This window comes from Bombina bombina, chromosome 1, assembly GCF_027579735.1.
Source record: "Bombina bombina isolate aBomBom1 chromosome 1, aBomBom1.pri, whole genome shotgun sequence".
NCBI classification, from domain to species: Eukaryota; Metazoa; Chordata; class Amphibia; order Anura; family Bombinatoridae; genus Bombina; species Bombina bombina.
In genome coordinates, this window is record NC_069499.1 from 1,011,088,489 (window position 1) to 1,011,111,553 (window position 23,065).

The 23,065-nt window shown below is 42.7% G+C and overlaps 1 protein-coding gene across 1 annotated transcript in view; it reads right to left on the reverse strand.

Annotated features, from left to right (window-relative positions):
- TOP1 (DNA topoisomerase I) overlaps positions 1-23,065 on the reverse strand; it is a 268,572-nt gene that overhangs the window by 166,926 nt on the left and 78,581 nt on the right. Inside the window, exons 10-11 of the mRNA XM_053714593.1 lie at positions 19,461-19,582; positions 19,238-19,360 (exon numbers count right to left, since the gene is read on the reverse strand). Coding sequence (XP_053570568.1) covers positions 19,238-19,360; positions 19,461-19,582 — 245 coding nt within the window. The remainder of the gene's footprint in view (positions 1-19,237; positions 19,361-19,460; positions 19,583-23,065) is intronic.

Sequence of the window (23,065 nt, forward strand, 5' to 3'; positions counted from 1 at the left end):
GCTTTGACTTTCTGACATCTGTCAGGAAAATCTTCATTTCTAAAGAATCTATTATTGTCCCCAAGAAAGGGACTCTTGACGACGGAGATGGGGAACTTTTTTCTATGCTCACCTTCCACCCGTGAGATCTGAGAAAGGCTAGAACAATGTCTGTGTGAGCCTTTGCTTTTGAAAGAGACGCTTTAATTAGGATGTCGTCCAAGTAAGGTGCCACTGTAATGCCCCTTGGTCTTAGAACCGCTAGAAGGGACCCGAGCACCTTTGTGAAAATCCTTGGAGCAGTGGCTAGTCCGAATGGGAGAGACACGAACTGGTAATGTTTGTCCAGAAAGGCGAACCTTAGGAACTGATGATGATCTTTGTGGATAGGAATATGTAGATACGCATCCTTTAGATCCACGGTAGTCATAAATTGACCCTCCTAGATTGTAGGTAAAAATCGTTCGAATAGTTTCCATTTTGAACGATGGTACTCTGAGAAATTTGTAATCCAGAATTGGTCTGAAAGTTCCCTCTTTTTTGGGAACTACAAACAGATTTGAGTAAAACCCCAGACCTTGTTCCACAGTTGGAACTGGGTGTATCACTCCCATTTTTAACAGGTTTTCTACACAATGTAAGAATGCCTGTCTCTTTATTTGGTTTGAAGATAAGCGAGACATGTGGAACCTTCCCCTTGGGGGTAGTTCCTTGAATTCTAGAAGATAACCCTGAGAGACTATTTCTAGTGCCCAGGTATCCTGAACATCTCTTGCCTGAGCAAAGAGAGAGAGTCTGCCCCCTACTAGATCCGGTCCCGGATCGGGGGCTACCCCTTCATGCTGTTTTGGTAGCAGCAGCAGGTTTCTTGGCCTGCTTACCCTTGTTCCAGCCTTGCATCGGTTTCCAAGCTGGTTTAGTCTGGGAAGCATTACCCTCTTGTCTAGAGGCTGCAGAGTTGGAGACCGGTCCGTTCCTGAAATTGCGAAAGGAACGAAAATTGGACTTATTCTTAGCCTTGAAAGGGCTATCTTGTGGGAGGGCATGGCCCTTACCCCCAGTGATGTCTGAAATAATCTCTTTCAATTCTGGCCCAAAGAGGGTCTTACCTTTGAAAGGGATATTAAGCAATTTTGTCTTGGAAGATACATCCGCTGACAAAGACTTTAGCCAGTGCGCTCTGCGCGCCACAATTGCAAACCCTGAATTTTTCGCCGCTAATCTCGCTAACTGCAAAGCGGCATCTAAAATAAAGGAATTAGCTAACTTAAGTGCGTGAATTCTGTCCATAACCTCCTCATACGGAGTCTCTCTACTGAGCGACTTTTCTAGTTCTTCGAACCAGAACCACGCTGCTGTAGTGACAGGAATAATACACGAAATAGGTTGAAGGAGGTAACCTTGCTGTACAAAAATCTTTTTAAGCAAACCCTCCAATTTTTTATCCATAGGATCTTTGAAAGCACAATTGTCCTCAATAGGAATGGTCGTGCGTTTGGCTAGTGTAGAAACCGCCCCCTCGACCTTAGGAACTGTTTGCCATAAGTCCTTTCTGGGGTCGACCATAGGAAATAATTTCTTAAATATAGGAGGGGGGACAAAAAGGTATGCCTGGCATCTCCCACCCCTTATTCACTATGTCCGCCACCCGCTTGGGTATTGGAAAAGCGTCGGGGTGCACCGGGACCTCTAGGAACTTGTCCATCTTGCACAATTTTTCTGGGATGACCAGATTGTCACAATCATCCAGAGTAGAAAGCACCTCCTTAAGCAGTGCACGGAGATGCTCTAATTTAAATGTCACAACATCAGGTTCTGCCTGCTGAGAAATTCTTCCTGAATCAGAAATTTCCCCATCTGACAAAACCTCCCTCATTGCCACTTCAGATTGGTGTGAGGGTATGACAGAAAAATTATCATCAGCGCCCTCCTGCTCTACCGTGTTTAAAACAGAGCAATCGCGCTCTCTGAAATGCAGGCATTTTGGATAAAATATTTGCTATGGAGTTATCCATTACTGCCGTCAATTGTTGCATAGTAACAAGCATTGGCACGCTAGAAGTACTAGGGGTCTCCTGCGTGGGCAAAACTGGTGTAAACACAGAAGGAGATGTAGAACTAGGTCTACTCCCTTCATCTGAGGAATCATCTTGGGCAACTTTACTATCTGTGACAGTACTGTCCTTACTTTGTTTGGACGCTATGGCACAATTATCACACATTTTAGAAGGGGGAGACACATTGGCTTCCATACATACAGAACATTATCTATCTGAAGGCACAGACATGTTAAACAGGCTTAAACTTGTTAATAAAGTACAAAAACGTTTTAAAACAAAACAGTTACTGTCTCTTTAAATTTTAAACAGGGCACACTTTAAAACTGAATATGTGAAAAACTATGAAGGAATTATTCAATCTTAACCAAATTTTCACCACAGTGTCTTAAAGCATTCAAAGTATTGCACCCCAAATTTCAGGCTGTTAACCCTTAAAATGTGTTTTGCCGTTTACAATTTTAACCCCCTTACAGTCCCAGCCCCAGCTGCGACTTCACCAAACCCAGGGGAGTATACGATATCAAATGAAGCCTTCTAGGAACCTTTTCAATGAATTCCAGACCCACACACATGCAGCTGCATGTATTGAACTCAAAAGTAACTGCGCAGTAATGGCGCTAAAATGAGGCTCTGCCTACAACAGAGAAAGGCCCTTCCTGACTGGGAAGGTGTCTAAACAAGTGCCCGACGTAAAAAACGTTCCCCAAAGTTATAAAAGTGTGAAATTAAACTTCAAACTGTATAAAATACCTAAATAAAGCAATCGATATAGCCCATAAAAGTGTCTACCAGTTTATAGCCCATATTAAGCTCTTTATTCTGTTTGAGACTAAGAAAATGGCTTACCGATCCCCATGAGGGGAAAAATGACAGCCTTCCAGCATTACACAGTCTTGTTAGAAAAATGGCTAGTCATACCTTAAAGGGACAGTATACACTCATTTTCATATAACTGCATGTAATAGACACTACTATAAAGAATAAGATGCAGATACCGATATAAAAATCCAGTATAAAACGGTTTAAAAACTTACTTAGAAGCTGTCAGTTTGGCTCTTAAAAAAGGCAGCTGGAAAGCCCACTGCAAGTGGCAAATAAGACACTCCCCCCCCTCCCCCTTTTGCATATGAAAAGACCCTTTACACAAACAGGAGCAAGCTGGAGAAGGTAGCTGACTGTATTCACATAAAACTTTGGGGCTTGTTTAGGAGTCTGAAAATCAGAGCAATGTTATTTAAAAATAAGCAAAACTATACATTTATTTTTTAAAAAAAAAAAACTTTATGGGCTATATAAAATAGATCATCTACAAAACATTTATGCAAAGAAAAAATGTGTATAATGTCCCTTTAAGCAGAAAAGTCTGCACACTGTTCCCACACAGGACTGTTGAGCTGAGAGAACTTCAGTTGGGGGGGAACAGCAATCGATTTTAGTTACTGCTGCTAAAATCATACTCCTCTCATAAACAAAACTTCATCTCTTTCTGTTTCAGAGTAAATGGTACATACCAGCACTATTTTAAAATAACAAACTCTTGATAGTAGAATAAAAAACATAATTTATGCTTACCTGAATTCCTTTCTTCTGTTGTGTGATCAGTCCACGGGTCATCATTACTTCTGGGATATAACTCCTCCCCAACAGGAAATGCAAGAGGATTCACCCAGCAGAGCTGCATATAGCTCCTCCCCTCTACGTCAGTCCCAGTCATTCGACCAAGAATCAACGAGAAAGGAGTAACCAAGGGTGAAGTGGTGACTGGAGTATAATTTAAAAGATATTTTACCTGCCTTAAAAACAGGGCGGGCCGTGGACTGATCACACAACAGAAGAAAGGAATTTATCAGGTAAGCATAAATTATGTTTTCTTCTGTTATGTGTGATCAGTCCACGGGTCATCATTACTTCTGGGATACCAATACCAAAGCAAAAGTACACGGATGACGGGAGGGAAAGGCAGGCTCATTATACAGAAGGAACCACTGCCTGAAGAACCTTTCTCCCAAAAATAGCCTCCGAAGAAGCAAAAGTGTCAAATTTGTAAAATTTGGAAAAAGTATGAAGTGAAGACCAAGTTGCAGCCTTGCAAATCTGTTCAACAGAGGCCTCATTCTTAAAGGCCCAAGTGGAAGCCACAGCTCTAGTGGAGTGAGCTGTAATTCTTTCAGGAGGCTGCTGTCCAGCAGTCTCATAGGCTAAACGTATTATGCTACGAAGCCAAAAAGAGAGAGAGGTAGCAGAAGCTTTTTGACCTCTCCTCTGTCCAGAGTAAACGACAAACAAGGAAGAAGTTTGACGAAAATCTTTAGTTGCCTGCAAGTAGAACTTGAGGGCACGAACTACATCCAGATTGTGTAAAAGACGTTCCTTCTTTGAAGAAGGATTTGGACACAAGGATGGGACAACAATCTCTTGATTGATGTTCCTGTTAGTGACTACCTTAGGTAAGAACCCAGGTTTAGTACGCAGAACTACCTTGTCTGAGTGAAAAATCAGATAAGGGGAATCACAATGTAAGGCTGATAACTCAGAGACTCTTCGAGCCGAGGAAATAGCCATTAAAAACAGAACTTTCCAAGATAACATTTTTATATCAATGGAATGAAGGGGTTCAAACGGAACACCCTGTAAAACGTTAAGAACTAAGTTTAAACTCCATGGTGGAGCAACAGCTTTAAACACAGGCTTGATCCTAGCTAAAGCCTGACAAAAGGACTGGACGTCTGGATTTTCTGACAGACGTCTGTGTAACAAGATGGACAGAGCTGAAATCTGTCCCTTTAATGAACTAGCTGATAAACCCTTTTCTAAACCTTCTTGTAGAAAAGACAGTATCCTAGCGATCCTAACCTTACTCCAGGAGTAACCTTTGGATTCGCACCAGTATAGGTATTTCCGCCATATTTTATGGTAAATCCTTCTGGTAACAGGCTTCCTAGCCTGAATTAGGGTATCAATAACCGACTCAGAAAAACCACGTTTTGATAAAATCAAGCGTTCAATTTCCAAGCAGTCAGCTTCAGAGAAGTTAGATTTTGATGTTTGAATGGACCCTGTATCAGAAGGTCCTGTCTTAGAGGTAGAGACCAAGGCGGACAGGATGACATGTCCACTAGATCTGCATACCAAGTCCTGCGTGGCCATGCAGGTGCTATTAGAATTACTGATGCTCTCTCCTGTTTGATTTTGGCAATCAATCGAGGAAGCAGCGGGAAGGGTGGAAACACATAAGCCATCCTGAAGTTCCAAGGTGCTGTCAAAGCATCTATCAGAACTGCTCCCGGATCCCTGGATCTGGACCCGTAGCGAGGAAGTTTGGCGTTCTGGCGAGACGCCATGAGATCTATCTCTGGTTTGCCCCAACGTCGAAGTATTTGGGCAAAGACCTCCGGATGAAGTTCCCACTCCCCCGGATGAAAAGTCTGGCGACTCAAGAAATCCGCCTCCCAGTTCTCCACTCCCGGGATGTGGATTGCTGACAGGTGGCAAGAGTGAGACTCTGCCCAGCGAATTATCTTTGATACTTCCATCATTGCTAGGGAGCTTCTTGTCCCTCCCTGATGGTTGATGTAAGCTACAGTCGTGATGTTGTCCGACTGAAACCTGATGAACCCCCGAGTTGTTAACTGGGGCCAAGCCAGAAGGGCATTGAGAACTGCTCTCAATTCCAGAATGTTTATTGGAAGGAGACTCTCCTCCTGATTCCATAGTCCCTGAGCCTTCAGAGAATTCCAGACAGCGCCCCAACCTAGTAGGCTGGCGTCTGTTGTTACAATTGTCCAGTCTGGCCTGCTGAATGGCATCCCCCTGGACAGGTGTGGCCGATAAAGCCACCATAGAAGAGAATTTCTGGTCTCTTGATTCAGATTCAGAGTAGGGGACAAATCTGAGTAATCCCCATTCCACTGACTTAGCATGCATAATTGCAGCGGTCTGAGGTGTAGGCGTGCAAAAGGTACTATGTCCATTGCCGCTACCATTAAGCCGATCACCTCCATGCATTGAGATACTGACGGGTGTTGAATGGAATGAAGGACGCGGCATGCATTTTGAAGCTTTGTTAACCTGTCTTCTGTCAGGTAAATCTTCATTTCTACAGAATCTATAAGAGTCCCCAAGAATGGAACTCTTGTGAGAGGAAAGAGAGAACTCTTCTTTTCGTTCACTTTCCATCCATGCGACCTTAGAAATGCCAGAACTAACTCTGTATGAGACTTGGCAGTTTGAAAGCTTGAAGCTTGAATTAGAATGTCGTCTAGGTACGGAGCTACCGAAATCCCTCGCGGTCTTAGTACCGCTAGAAGGGCACCCAGAACCTTTGTGAAGATTCTTGGAGCCGTAGCCAATCCGAATGGAAGAGCTACAAACTGGTAGTGCCTGTCTAAGAAGGCAAACCTTAGATACCGGTGATGATCTTTGTGGATCGGTATGTGAAGGTAAGCATCCTTTAAATCCACTGTGGTCATGTACTGACCCTCTTGGATCATGGGTAAGATTGTCCGAATAGTTTCCATTTTGAACGATGGAACTCTTAGGAATTTGTTTAGAGTCTTTAAATCTAAGATTGGCCTGAAAGTTCCCTCTTTTTTGGGAACCACAAACAGGTTTGAGTAGAACCCTTGTCCTTGTTCCGACCGCGGAACCGGATGGATCACTCCCATTAATAACAGATCTTGTACGCAGCGTAGAAACGCTTCTTTCTTTATCTGGTTTGTTGACAACCTTGACAGATGAAATCTCCCTCTTGGGGGAGATAATTTGAAGTCTAGAAGGTATCCCTGCGATATGATCTCTAGAGCCCAGGGATCCTGAACATCTCTTGCCCAGGCCTGGGCGAAGAGAGAGAGTCTGCCCCCCACTAGATCCGGTCCCGGATCGGGGGCTCTCGGTTCATGCTGTCTTTGGGGCAGCAGCAGGTTTCCTGGCCTGCTTGCTCTTGTTCCAGGACTGGTTAGGCTTCCAGCCTTGCCTGTAACGAGCAACAGCTCCTTCCTGTTTTGGTGCAGTGGAGGTTGATGCTGCTCCTGTTTTAAAGTTCCGAAAGGGACGAAAATTAGACTGTCTAGCCTTAGCTTTGGCTTTGTCTTGAGGTAGGGCGTGGCCCTTACCTCCTGTAATGTCAGCGATAATCTCTTTCAAACCGGGCCCAAATAAAGACTGCCCCTTGAAAGGTATATTAAGTAATTTGGACTTAGAAGTAACATCAGCTGACCAGGATTTTAGCCACAGCGCCCTACGTGCCTGTATGGCGAATCCTGAGTTCTTAGCCGTAAGTTTGGTTAAATGTACTACGGCCTCCGAAATGAAGGAATTAGCTAGTTTAAGGACTCTAAGCCTGTCCGTAATGTCGTCTAGCGTAGATGAACTAAGGTTCTCTTCAAGCGACTCAATCCAAAATGCTGCCGCAGCCGTAATCGGCGCGATACATGCAAGGGGTTGTAATATAAAACCTTGTTGAACAAACATTTTCTTAAGGTAACCCTCTAATTTTTTATCCATTGGATCTGAGAAAGCACAGCTATCCTCCACCGGGATAGTGGTACGCTTAGCTAAAGTAGAAACTGCTCCCTCCACCTTGGGGACCGTTTGCCATAAGTCCCGAGTGGTGGCGTCTATTGGAAACATCTTTCTAAATATTGGAGGGGGTGAGAACGGCACACCGGGTCTATCCCACTCCTTAGTAACAATTTCAGTTAGTCTCTTAGGTATAGGAAAAACGTCAGTACTCGCCGGTACCGCAAAGTATTTATCCAACCTACACAGTTTCTCTGGTATTGCAACGGTGTTACAATCGTTGAGAGCTGCTAAGACCTCCCCTAGTAATACACGGAGGTTCTCCAATTTAAATTTAAAATTTGAAATATCTGAGTCCAATCTGTTTGGATCAGAACCGTCACCCACAGAATGAAGCTCTCCGTCCTCATGCTCTGCGAGCTGTGACGCAGTATCAGACATGGCCCTAGCATTGTCAGCGCACTCTGTTCTCACCCCAGAGTGATCACGCTTGCCTCTTAGTTCTGGTAATTTAGACAAAACTTCAGTCATAACAGTAGCCATATCTTGTAATGTTATCTGTAATGGCCGCCCAGATGTACTAGGCGCCAAAATATCACGCACCTCCCGGGCGGGAGATGCAGGTACTGCCGCGTGAGGCGAGTTAGTCGGCATAACTCTCCCCTCGCTGTTTGGTGAAATTTGTTCACATTGTACAGATTGACTTTTATTTAAAGTAGCATCAATACAGTTAGTACATAAATTTCTATTGGGCTCCACCTTGGCATTGGAACAAATGACACAGATATCTTCCTCTGAGTCAGACATGTTTAACACACTAGCAAAAAACTTACAACTTGGTTATAATCTTTTTTAGCAAAAAACGTACTGTGCCTCAAAGAGGTACTAACGATTAAATGACAGTTGAAATAGTGAACTGAAAAACAGTTATAGCATCAAACTTTAAAACAACAAAACTTTTAGCAAAGGTTTGTTCCCATTAGTAAAATAACAATAATTAAATTTGACATAAAAAATACAAAGCAACGTTTTTATTCACAGTCACTATAAGAATTCTCACAGCTCTGCTGAGAGAATTTACCTCCCTTCAAAGAAGTTTGAAGACCCCTGAGATCTATCAGAGATGAACCGGATCATGCAGGAAAAATAAAAGTAACTGACTGGTATTTTTTGATGCGTAGCAAAGAGCGCCAAAACGGCCCCTCCCTCTCCCACACAGCAGTGAAGAGAAACGAAACTGTCACAAATAAAGCAAAAAAAACTGCCAAGTGGAAAATAATGCCCAAATATTTATTCACACAGTACCTCAGCAATGTAAACGATTCTACATTCCAGCAAAAACGTTTAACATGATAAATAGTTATTAAAAAGGATTAGTGACCTTTAACAGAGTAGTTCCGGTGAAATACCATCCCCAGAATACTGAAGTGTATACATACATGTCATTTTAACGGTATGGCAGGATTTTCTCATCAATTCCATTCAGAAAATAAAAACTGCTACATACCTCAATGCAGATTCCTCTGCCCGCTGTCCCCTGATCTGAAGCCTTTACCTCCCTCAGATGGCCGAGAACAGCAATATGATCTTAACTACTCCGGTTAAAATCATAGTAAAAAACTCTGACAGATTCTTCCTCAAACTCTGCCAGAGAAGTAATAACACGCTCCGGTGCTATTTTAAAATAACAAACTTTTGATTGAAGTCATAAAAACTAAGTATAATCACCATAGTCCTCTCACACATCCTATCTAGTCGTTGGGTGCAAGAGAATGACTGGGACTGACGTAGAGGGGAGGAGCTATATGCAGCTCTGCTGGGTGAATCCTCTTGCATTTCCTGTTGGGGAGGAGTTATATCCCAGAAGTAATGATGACCCGTGGACTGATCACACATAACAGAAGAAACTACAACTAAACACCACATACTCTTCACCATCTCCGTGGAGATGCTACTTGTTCAGAGCGGCAAAGAGAATGACTGGGGGGGCGGAGCCTGGGAGGGACTATATGGACAGCTTTTGCTGTGCTCTTTGCCATTTCCTGTTGGGGAGGAGAATATTCCCAGAAGTTATGGATGACGCCGTGGACCGCACACACCAATGTTGGAGAAATCAAGCGTTCAACCTCCAAGCAGTTAGCTGTAGAGAAACTAGATTCGGATGAAGGAAGGGTCCCTGAATTAGAAGGTCTGTCCTCAATGGAAGCTTCTATGGTGGCTGAGAGGATATGTCCACCTGGTCAGCATACCAAGTCCTGCAAGGCCACGCCGGAGCGATGAGGATCACCGATGCCCTCTCCTGTTTGACTCGAGCAATCACCCGGGGAAGGAGAGCAAATGGAGGGAACACATAAGCTAGGCTGAAAGACCAAGGTACTGCCAGGGCATCTATCAGCTCGGCCTGGGGGTCCCTGGACCCGTATCGGAAGTTTGGCATTCTGACGAGACGCCATAAGATCCAACTCCGGCCTGCCCCATCTGAGAATCAGTTTGGCAGATACCTCCGGATGGAGTTCCCATTCTCCTGGATGAAAAGTCTGTCTGCTCAGAAAGTCCGCTTCCCAGTTTTCCACACCTGGGATGTGGATCGCTGACAGATAAGAGTGAGATTCTGCCCACTGAATTATCTTGGCTACTTCTGTCATCGCCAAGGAACTCCTTGTTCCTCCCTGATGATTGATGTAAGCTACAGTTGTAATGTTGTCCGACTGGAATCTGATGAATTTGGACAAAGCCAACTGAGGCCAAACCTGAAGAGCATTGAAAATTGCTCTCAACTCTAGGATATTGATGGGAAGGAGAGACTGCGTTAGAGTCCATAGACCCATACCACCCATAAGGGTCTGCGGAAGCATGTTCCCTGGGATAGATGACCCAGTGACAACCACCATAGAAGAGAGTACCTTGTCTCCTGATCTAGATTTATTTGAGGAGACAAATTTGTATAATCTCCATTCCACTGCCTGAGCATTGTCAGATGCAGGGGCCTGAGATGAAACAGAGCAAACAGAATGATGTCCATTGCCGCTACCATCAATCCAATTACCTCCATGCACTGAGCCACTGACGGCCGAGGATTGGACTGAAGTGTTCAGCATGTATTCAGAATCTTTAAATTTTCTGACCTCCGTCAAAAAGATTTTCATGGATAGAGTCGATCTGAGTTCACAAGAAAGGAACCCTTGTCGGTGGAACTAGTGAACTCTTTTCCAGATTCACCTTCCACCCGTGAGTCCTCAGAAAGGATAGAACAATGTCGGTATGAGACTTTGCTAGCTGATAAGACGTCTGGATCAGAATATCGTCCAGATAAGGCGCCACTGCAATGCGCCGCGGTCTTAGAACCGCCAGTAGAGAACCCAGAACTTTTGTGAAAATCCTGGGTGCCGTGGCCAGACCGAAAGGAAGAGCCACAAACTGAAAATGTTTGTCTAGAAAGGCAAACCTCAGGAACTTGTGATGATCTCTGTGGATAGGGACATGAAGATATGCATCCTTTAGATCCAAGGTAGTCATGGATCAATGGAAGAATGGTACGAAGTCATGGATCAATGGAAGAATGGTACGAATAGTTTCCATCTTGAAGGATGGAACTCTGAGAAACTTGTTTAGACTTTTGAAGTTTAAAATAGGTCGGAACGTTCACTTTTTTTGGGAACTACAAATAGATTTGAATAAAACCCCTGTCCCCGTATTGGAACAGGACAGGTTACTCCCATGGAGAGAAAGGTCTCCTACACAATGTAAGAACGCCTCTTTATCTGGTCTGCAGATAATCGAGAAAGAAGAAACCTTCCTCTTGGGGAAGAATTTCTGAACTCCAACTGATACCCCTAAGACACAATGTCCAATATCCAAGGGTCCTGAACATCTCTAATCCAAGCCTGGACAAAGAGATAATCTGCCCCCTACTAGATCCAGTCCCGGATTGGGGGCCGACCCTTCATGCTGACTTGGGAGCAGCAGCAGGCTTCTTGGATTGTTTACCCTTGTTGGTTGGGCCTCCAAGTGGTCTTGGTTTGAGAATAATTCCCTCCCTGTTTAGTGGAAGAGGAGGGGACTCCCTTGAGATTCCGAAAGGAGCGAAAATTACTCTGTCGCCCTCTCAGTTTGGATTTCTTGTCTTGAGGGAGGAGATGACCCTTGCCTCCCGTGATATCTGAAATATTTTCCTTCAAGTCAGGCCCGAACAGGATCTTCCCCTTGTAAGGAAAAGCCAAAACCTTAGAATTGGAGGACACATCCGCAGACCAAGACTTCAACCATAAAGCCCTGCGTGCTAAGATGGCAAAGCCCGAACTCTTAACCGCCAATTTAGTAATCTGCAGAGAAGCATCCGTAATAAACAAATTTGCTAACTTAAGAGCTTTAATCAGATCCTTTATCTCTTCCAAAGGAGTCTCCGTCTTAAGACTCTTCCAGGGCATCAAACCAATAAGCGGCCGCAGTGGTAACTAACAATACAGGCCGCCGGTTGCAAAAGGAATCCTTGGTGAACGTACATCTTCTTAAGGAGACCCTTCAACTTCTTATCCATAGGGTCCTTAAAAGCACAACTATCTTCAATAGGGATAGTAGTCCGTTTGGCCAGGGTAGAGATGGCTCCCTCTACCTTGGGAACCGTCTGCCAAGAATCCCTAATAGAGTCTGCTATAGGGTACATTTTTTTTTTTTTAAATAGAAGGGGAGAACAGAATACCTGGCCTCTCCCATTCTTTAGTAAGGATCTCCGAAGTTCTCTTAGGAACGGGAAAAACATCCGAGTAAGAAGGAACTTCCAAATTTGTCCAACTTACTCAATTTTTCTGGAGGCACAACTATTGAGTCACAATCATCCAGAGTAACCAACACCTGCCTCAGTAATAGGCGAAGGTGTTCAAGCTTAAACCTGAATGAGAACTCTGAATCAGTCAGGGGCAAGGCACTCCCAGAATCAAAGAGTTCACCTTCAGACAGGACCTCCGTGCCCTCCAATTCACTGCGGGAGGGTACGTCCTCAATCGCCATCAAAGAATCAGAGGCTGAATTGACCACACAATTGTCCCTTCTCGTACGCTTGCCGTGCGATATAGGAAAATTAGATAACGCATCAGAAAGAGTAGAAGACATCACTGCAGCAATGTCTTAATGTAAATACGGCAGAAACTGGTAAAAACACCTGGCACCGCTTGAGCGGGTGTTAAAGGCTGTGACACTTGGGGAGAAAGCTGCAGCATACTCTGCATCTCATTTGTAGACTCTTGAGAAGCATCCGCTTTATGCAATGATGTATAAAAAAAAAAAAAAAAAAAAAAAAAAAAAAAAAAAAGTGGTCTTTATAATGCAAAGCCCTCTCAACACAAGGGCAAAAAGGAACAGGAGGTTCCACAGTGGCATTCAAACACATAGAACATGGGACAGTTTGAGTCATATCTGAATCCATGATTTAACAGAAAAATAAAAACAACTTGACTTGTCTCTTTAAAAATAAAAATACTAAAATTATTTGCAAAATATATGAAAGATAGCTGTCAGTACCCAAGCTACCTTCCGGATGGAGCTACCGACAGTATTGCATGCAAAAGTGAAAAAACATAATTTATGTAAGAACTTACCTGATAAATTCATTTCTTTCATATTAGCAAGAGTCCATGAGCTAGTGACGTATGGGATATACATTCCTACCAGGAGGGGCAAAGTTTCCCAAACCTCAAAATGCCTATAAATACACCCCTCACCACACCCACAATTCAGTTTAACGAATAGCCAAGAAGTGGGGTGATAAAAAAAGTGCGAAAGCATATAAAATAAGGAATTGGAATAATTGTGCTTTATACAAAATCATAACCACCACAAAAAAAGGGCGGGCCTCATGGACTCTTGCTAATATGAAAGAAATGAATTTATCAGGTAAGTTCTTACATAAATTATGTTTTCTTTCATGTAATTAGCAAGAGTCCATGAGCTAGTGACGTATGGGATAATGACTACCCAAGAAGTGGATCTTTCCACACAAGAGTCACTAGAGAGGGAGGGATAAAATAAAGACAGCCAATTCCTGCTGAAAATAATCCACACCCAAAATAAAGTTTAATGAAAAACATAAGCAGAAGATTCAAACTGAAACCGCTGCCTGAAGTACTTTTCTACCAAAAACTGCTTCAGAAGAAGAAAATACATCAAAATGGTAGAATTTAGTAAAAGTATGCAAAGAGGACCAAGTAGCTGCTTTGCAGATCTGGTCAACCGAAGCTTCATTCCTAAACGCCCAGGAAGTAGAAACTGACCTAGTAGAATGAGCTGTAATTCTCTGAGGCGGAGTTTTACCCGACTCAACATAGGCAAGATGAATTAAAGATTTCAACCAAGATGCCAAAGAAATGGCAGAAACTTTCTGGCCTTTTCTAGAACCGGAAAAGATAACAAATAGACTAGAAGTCTTACGAAAAGATTTCGTAGCTTCAACATAATATTTCAAAGCTCTAACAACATCTAAAGAATGCAACTATTTCTCCTTCGAATTCTTAGGATTAGGACATAATGAAGGAACCACAATTTCTCTAATGTTGTTGGAATTCACAACTTTAGGTAAAAATTCAAAAGAAGTTCGCAACACCGCCTTATCCTGATGAAAAATCAGAAAAGGAGACTCACAAGAAAGAGCAGATAATTCAGAAACTCTTCTGGCAGAAGAGATGGCCAAAAGGAACAAAACTTTCCAAGAAAGTAATTTAATGTCCAATGAATGCATAGGTTCAAACGGAGGAGCTTGAAGAGCTCCCAGAACCAAATTCAAACTCCAAGGAGGAGAAATTGACTTAATGACAGGTTTTATACGAACCAAAGCTTGTACAAAACAATGAATATCAGGAAGAATAGCAATCTTTCTGTGAAAAAGAACAGAAAGAGCAGAGATTTGTCCTTTCAAAGAACTTGCGGACAAACACTTATCTAAACCATCCTGAAGGAACTGTAAAATTCTCGGTATTCTAAAAGAATGCCAGGAAAAATGATGAGAAAGACACCAAGAAATATAAGTCTTCCAGACTCTATAATATATCTCTCGAGATACAGATTTACGAGCCTGTAACATAGTATTAATCACAGTCAGAGAAACCTCTTTGACCAAGAATCAAGCGTTCAATCTCCATACCTTTAAATTTAAGGATTTCAGATCCTGATGGAAAAAAGGACCTTGTGACAGAAGGTCTGGTCTTAACGGAAGAGTCCACGGTTGGCAAGAGGCCATCCGGACAAGATCCGCATACCAAAACCTGTGAGGCCATGCCGGAGCTACCAGCAGAACAAACTAGCATTCCTTCAGAATCTTGGAGATTACTCTTGGAAGAAGAACTAGAGGCGGAAAGATATAGGCAGGATGATACTTCCAAGGAAGTGATAATGCATCCACTGCCTCCGCCTGAGGATCCCGGGATCTGGACAGATACCTGGGAAGTTTCTTGTTTAGATGGGACGCCATCAGATCTATTTCTGGAAGTTCCCACATTTGAACAATCTGAAGAAATACCTCTGGGTGAAGAGACCATTCGCCCGGATGCAACGTTTGGCGACTGAGATAATCCGCTTCCCAATTGTCTACACCTGGAATATGAACCGCAGAGATTAGACAGGAGCTGGATTCCGCCCAAACCAAAATCTGACGTAGGAATAGTAGTACGTTTAGCAAGGGTAGAAATAGCCCCATCAACTTTAGGGATCTTGTCCCAAAATTCTAATCTGTCAGGCGGCACAGGATATAATTGCTTAAAACGTTTAGAAGGAGTAAATGAATTACCCAAATTATCCCATTCTTTGGAAATTACTGCAGAAATAGCATCAGGGACAGGAAAAACTTCTGGAATAACTACAGGAGTTTTAAAAACCTTATTTAAAACGTTTAGATTTAGTATCAAGAGGACCAGAATCCTCTATTTCTAAAGCAATTAGGACTTCTTTAAGTAAAGAACGAATAAATTCCATTTTAAATAAATATGAAGATTTATCAGCATCAACCTCTGAGACAGAATCCTCTGAACCAGAGGAATCATCAGAATCAGAATGATGATGTTCAGTTAAAAATTCATCTGTAGGGAGAGAAGTTTTAAAAGATTTTTTATGTTTACTAGAAGGAGAAATAACAGACATAGCCTTCTTTATGGATTCAGAAACAAAATCTCTTATATTATCAGGAACATTCTGCACCTTAGATGTTGAAGGAACTGCAACAGGCAATGGTACTTTACTAAAGGAAATATTATCTGCTTTAACAAGTTTGTCATGACAATCAATACAAACAACAGCTGGAGGAATAGCTACCAAAAGTTTACAGCAGATACACTTAGCTTTGGTAGATTCAGCACTTGACAGCGATTTTCCTGTAGTATCTTCTGACTCAGATGCAACGTGAGACATCTTGCAATATGTAAGAGAAAAAACAACATATATATATATATAAAGCAAAATTGATCAAATTCCTTAAATGACAGTTTCAGGAATGGGAAAAAATGCCAAAGAACAAGCTTCTAGCAACCAGAAGCAATAAAAAATGAGACTTAAATAATGTGGAGACAAGAGTGACGCCCATATTTTTTCGCGCCAAAAATGACGCCACATCCGGAACGCCGACATTTTTGGCGCAAAATAACGTCAAAAAGTGACGCAACTTCCGGCGACACGTATGACGCCGGAAACTGAAATAGAATTTTTGCGCCAAAAAAGTCCACGCCAAGAATGACGCAATAAAATGAAGCATTTTCAGCCCCCGCGAGCCTAACAGCCCACAGGGAAAAAGTCAAATTTTAAGGTAAGAAAAATGTTAAATTAAAATGCATTATCCCAAATATGAAACTGACTGTCTGAAAAATAAGGAAAGTTGAACATTCTGAGTCAAGGCAAATAAATGTTTGAATACATATATTTAGAACTTTATAAACAAAGTGCCCAACCATAGCTAGGAGTGTAACAAAAAATAAGACTTACTTACCCCAGGACACTCATCTACATGTAGTAGATAGCCAAACCAGTACTGAAACGAGAATCAGCAGAGGTAATGGTATATATAAGAGTATATCGTCGATCTGAAAAGGGAGGTAAGAGATGAATCTCTACGACCGATAACAGAGAACCTATGAAATAGACCCTTAGAAGAAGATCACTGCATTCAAATAGGCAATACTCCTCACATCCCTCTGACATTCACTGCACGCTGAGAGGAAAACCGGGCTCCAACTTGCTGCGGAGCGCATATCAACGTAGAATCTAGCACAAACTTACTTCACCACCTCCATCGGAGGCAAAGTTTGTAAAAACTGAATTGTGGGTGTGGTGAGGGGTGTATTTATAGGCATTTTGAGGTTTGGGAAACTTTGCCCCTCCTGGTAGGAATGTATATCCCATACGTCACTAGCTCATGGACTCTTGCTAATTACATGAAAGAAAAAGCAGTTAAGAACACTGTTTTCAGACACCTCAGCTCTGCTGAGGTGCCTACCTGCCCCCTCAATCCACCAAGCAGACTTGAATACAAGCTCCGGATCAATACGACGACGCCCAAGACCGCTTGCTTTGTAACCATGTGGTTGTGGCGTCTCTCAGACAGCACCTACTAACAGTCGGGACTTTCCAGAAATGAACACTGTGCGGCCTCTCTCCAGCCCCAGCGCGCCAAAGAACGTCCCGCCCTTTGTGGGTGTTGCTCTAGGCCCAAAGAAAAAAACTGTCAACCGCGCCATAATAAAAAACTATCAGACCGGGGCAAAGCAATAAATATAACCCATGCGGTCGACTGCAGCAATGTCTTTTAACTCCCATTGTGTTGTCACTAGTGTCCACAATCATGCACAGGAGTCTCCGGTAACAATCACCAGCGTCAGCCAAAATCTTTCCAGATCAAAAAAATAGACATGTGCCCTTTTAGTGGGACTATAATATAACACGCAGCCAGGAACATAACATAAGTGTTGGTTCTACATTAACTCCAAGAGAACTCACACTCTGTTGGCAAGAAAGCTCTGTCCTCAGAGAGCCTAGGATCTGTCCCCAACAGAAAACATAAAGCCACATCTGAGATAGCACCCAGAAAAATAAAGACTGCACTTAACTCAATGCTGAGCAGCATGAGTTGACACAGAAGGGCCTTAGTTACTATATGCCAAGACCATAATCCAGAAGGGCAGCACAAGTATGGGAGGCACAGTGAGGCGAAATCCCCACCAGTTCCCATTGCTTTAAAGCCACCTGTAGCTCTACTCTAGAGGCTGACAATGAATACAGCTACACCCTTAGAAAAATAGCACACTTTGGTACCATTTTAAAATAATAAACTCTTGATTGAAGAATCTAAACTAACACCTCACTTTACCTCTTCCTATCACTAACACAGGCAAAGAGAATGACTGGGGTGAGAGGGAAGGGAGGAGCTATATATATACAGCTCTGCTGTGGTGCTCTTTGCCTCCTCCTGCTGACCAGGAGGCGATATCCCATAAGGGATGAAGGATGAAATCCGCGGACTCATCTTATCTTGTAAAAGAAAAACACGTTACTGTTACTTTACTGCTTTATTTTTCAGCAATAAAATTATAATGTATCACAAAAAAAACCTCCAGACAACCTCTACACCTCAGCTTAGCTTTGCTGAGGTCCTTACCTGCCTGACTGAAAACAGAGTGATTACGGACTCAACTGCTATCTATCTGAAAATGAAGACCGGTAACCGTTACTCAGCTAGTATCTAACGCAGCTATAACTCTGCTCCATAACACAGGAAATGAAGGGGAAAAAGGTGCGCAACAGAAAAGCCGCCTCAGCTAGTCCCGCCCCGCCCATCGTAGGCGTTACAATGATAACCACCCGATCAGCTAAAAGTATTACCAAAGCCGCAGGGAGTAAAGTAATAATACACCACCTCTGAGCCTTATCTCCTCATCCCCAGTGCCTGCTATTGCTGAGTAATCTTACTCAGGCTTGCACAAATAGGGCAGCATTAAATACATGAGAGGCACAGTGGGGATTGTACGCCACAAGTTCCCATTGCTTGAAAGCCACCATTGCTCTACTGAAGAGACCGATATGGACTACGGCTACACCCTAGGACAAAGCAGAACAATCTTGCACTGCTTGAAAAATAATAAAATCTTGCTTGAAGAATCTTCTTTCCAACACCTAAGAACCACTTCCTTGCTCTAACGTAGGCAAAGAGAATGACTGGGGTTGGAGGGAAGGAAGGTGATATTTAACAGCTTTGTTGTGGTGCTCTTTGCCGCCTCCTGCTGGACAGGAATGATATTCCCAATAGTAATTAGATGATCCGTGGACTCACCGTGTCATTAGAAAGAAACTAATATTTTTATTATCATCAGTCTTTTAGCCTGTGTGGTAGGGGTGTAAACATCCTCTTTTCTCAGCTCTCCCCATAGTTTAAAATCCTTTCATTTTTAGCACAAAAAATACACTTATTTAAGGAAGAAAAAGATTTACTTATATCTGAGTGCCTGGAAAATTCCTGTAACATTGTTTTTATCCTCATAGGGCAAAAGGTGTAGCAATATACAGGGAAGAATAGAAGGGGATACTGCAGGCAAAACTGTTTCTTCCATGCAGACAGAAGAGCCATACTTTTAAAAGTTTGTGAATAAGTTACACTTAATAGAACTGAAACCACACTGTTAAAAAAAAAAAAAAAAAAAAAAAAAAAAAAGTACCTGTTTCTCCTCCTTGGACATCTGTTTTCTGGCCTCAGATTGGGCTTTAAAGTACTGGCTCATCTCATTAAAGTCGCACTTACTCAGGTTTGTTAACAGGTTGCGCTCATCTGCAGTCATCTCCTGTAAAAATGAACAGAAAAGAGATTAGCAGAAATGCAAGAGACTCAATACTAATCAAAAATATTAACACAAAGCTGATAGGCAAAAGTCATTTTCATACCTTTTTCCAGTCCTTAAAGAAGTTTTTCCTGAAATCGTCTTTTGTAGTGTACTCATGATCTAACATTTTTGCAAAGAAAGTGGCAACCTCTTCTGCCTTGGGGCTGAGCTTCACAACTTTGCCTGTGAAGACACCACAAAAGCAAATGAACAACTAACCCAACTTGCTCGTAAATATGAAAAACTGCAATTAGTCAAGTCTTTGCTAAAAAGCAGTAAAAATAAAACAAAAAACACACAATTTATGCTTACCTGAAATTCATTGCTTTCTTCCACAACTATTCATTACTGTTGGGAATTCATCACCTGGCCACCAGGAGGAGACAGACACCCTACACCAGAGCATTAAAATACCTCCCAGTATTTCGTATAGCCAATAGGAGGAAGTAGTAAGAAGTATAGTAAGGTAATGGAGGTGCCACTAAAAATTAGGAAGGTTGGTGGACTTTCACCACCACGAAAGAAGTTAAATTTATCAGGTAAGCATAAATTCTTTTCTTTCTAATGTTGGTGAAAGTCCACGACGATTCATTACTGTTAGGAATACCCAAGCTGAAAAGGCCTTGAAAAATGTATGGGACAAAGAAAAAACAAAAATTTATGCTTACCTGATAAATTCCTTTCTCCTGTAGTGTGGTCAGTCCACGGGTCATCATTACTTCTGGGATATTAACTCCTCCCCAACAGGAAGTGCAAGAGGATTCACCCAGCAGAGCTGCTATATAGCTCCTCCCCTCTACGTCACACCCAGTCATTCGACCAAGAACCAACGAGAAAGGAGAAGCCAAAGGGTGCAGTGGTGACTGGAGTATAATTCAAAAAATTTTATAGACCTGCCATAAAAAACAGGGCGGGCCGTGGACTGACCACACTACAGGAGAAAGGAATTTATCAGGTAAGCATAAATTTTGTTTTCTCCTGTTAAGTGTGGTCAGTCCACGGGTCATCATTACTTCTGGGATACCAATACCAAAGCTAAAGTACACGGATGACGGGAGGGACAGGCAGGCTCTTTATACGGAAGGGACCACTGCCTGAAGAACCTTTCTCCCAAAAACAGCCTCCGAAGAAGCAAAAGTGTCAAATTTGTAAAATTTGGAAAAAGTATGAAGAGAAGACCAAGTTGCAGCCTTGCAAATCTGTTCAACAGAGGCCTCATTCTTGAAGGCCCAAGTGGAAGCCACAGCTCTAGTAGAATGAGCTGTAATTCTTTCAGGAGGCTGCTGTCCAGCAGTCTCATAAGCTAAACGAATTATGCTACGAAGCCAAAAAGAAAGAGAGGTAGCGGAAGCTTTTTGACCTCTCCTCTGCCCAGAGTAAATGACAAACAGAGAAGACGTTTGTCGAAATTCCTTAGTTGCCTGTAAGTAAAATTTTAGAGCACGGACTACATCCAGGTTGTGCAGTAGACGTTCCTTCTTTGAAGAAGGATTTGGGCATAAAGAAGGAACAACAATCTCTTGATTGATATTCCTGTTAGTAACTACCTTAGGTAAGAACCCAGGTTTAGTACGCAGGACTACCTTATCCGAATGAAAAATCAAATAAGGAGAATCACAATGTAAGGCTGATAATTCAGAGACTCTTCGAGCCGAGGAAATAGCCATTAAAAATAGAACTTTCCAAGATAACAACTTTATATCAATGGAATGAAGGGGTTCAAACGGAACGCCCTGTAAAACATTAAGAACAAGGTTAAACTCCATGGTGGAGCAACAGTTTTAAACACAGGCTTAATTCTGGCCAAAGCCTGACAAAAAGCCTGGACGTCAGGAACTTCTGACAGACGTTTGTGTAACAGAATGGACAGAGCTGAGATCTGTCCCTTTAATGAACTAGCAGATAAACCCTTTTCTACAGAAGCCTCATTCTTAAAGGCCCAAGTGGAAGCCACAGCTCTAGTAGAATGTGCTGTAATTCTTTCAGGAGGCTGCTGTCCAGCAGTCTCATAGGCTAACCGTATTATGCTACGAAGCCAAAAAGAGAGAGGTAGCCGAAGCTTTTTGACCTCTCCTCTGACCAGAATAAACGACAAACAGGGAAGACGTTTGTCGAAAAACCTTAGTTGCCTGTAGATAAAATTTCAGGGCACGGACTACATTTAGATTGTGTAGCAGACGTTCCTTCTTCGAAGAAGGATTAGGACACAAAGATGGAACAACAATCTCTTGATTGATATTCCTGTTGGTGACCACCTTAGGTAGGAACCCAGGTTTAGTACGCAGAACTACCTTGTCTGAATGAAAAATCAGATAAGGAGAATCACAATGTAAGGCAGATAACTCAGAGACTCTTCGGGCCGAGGAAATCGCCATTAAAAACAGAACTTTCCAAGATAACAGCTTGAAATCAATGGAATGAAGGGGTTCAAACGGAACACCCTGTAAAACATTAAGAACTAAGTTCAAACTCCATGGTGGAGCAACAGTTTTAAACACAGGCTTGATCCTAGCTAAAGCCTGACAAAAAGCTTGAACGTCCGGAACTTCTGACAGACGTTTGTGTAAAAGAATGGACAGAGCTGAAATCTGTCCCTTTAAGGAACTAGCGGATAAACCCTTTTCTAAACCTTCTTGTAGAAAAGACAATATCCTCGGAATCCTAACCTTACTCCATGAGTAACTCTTGGATTCGCACCAATATAAGTATTTGCGCCATATGTTATGGTAAATCTTTCTGGTAACAGGCTTCCTAGCCTGTATTAAGGTATCAATAACTGACTCAGAAAAACCACGTTTTGATAAAATCAAGCATTCAATTTCCAAGCAGTCAGCTTCAGAGAAATTAGATTTTGATGTTTGAAGGGACCCTGGATCAGAAGGTCCTGTTTCAGAGGTAGAGATCAAGGTGGACAGGATGACATGTCCACTAGATCTGCTTACCAAATTTGGCGTGGCCATGCAGGCGCTATTAGAATCACTGATGCTCTCTCCTGTTTGATTCTGGCAATCAATCGAGGAAGCATCGGGAAGGGTGGAAACACATAAGCCATCCCGAAGGTCCAAGGTGCTGTCAAAGCATCTATCAGAACCGCTCCCGGATCCCTGGATCTGGACCCGTAACGAGGAAGCTTGGCGTTCTGTCGAGACGCCATGAGATCTATCTCTGGTTTGCCCCAACGTCGAAGTATTTGGGCAAAGACCTCCGGATGAAGTTCCCACTCCCCCGGATGAAAAGTCTGACGACTTAGGAAATCCGCCTCCCAGTTCTCCACTCCCGGGATGTGGATTGCTGACAGGTGGCAAGAGTGAGACTCTGCCCAGCGAATTATCTTTGATACTTCCATCATTGCTAGGGAGCTTCTTGTCCCTCCCTGATGGTTGATGTAAGCTACAGTCGTGATGTTGTCCGACTGAAACCTGATGAACCCCTGAGTTGTTAACTGGGGCCAAGCCAGAAGGGCATTGAGAACTGCTCTCAATTCCAGAATGTTTATTGGCAGGAGACTCTCCTCCTGATTCCATTGTCCCTGAGCCTTCAGAGAATTCCAGACAGCGCCCCAACCTAGTAGGCTGGCGTCTGTTAGAATTGTCCAGTCCGGCCTGCTGAATGGCATCCCCCTGGACAGATGTGGCCGAGAAAGCCACCATAGAAGAGAATTTCTTG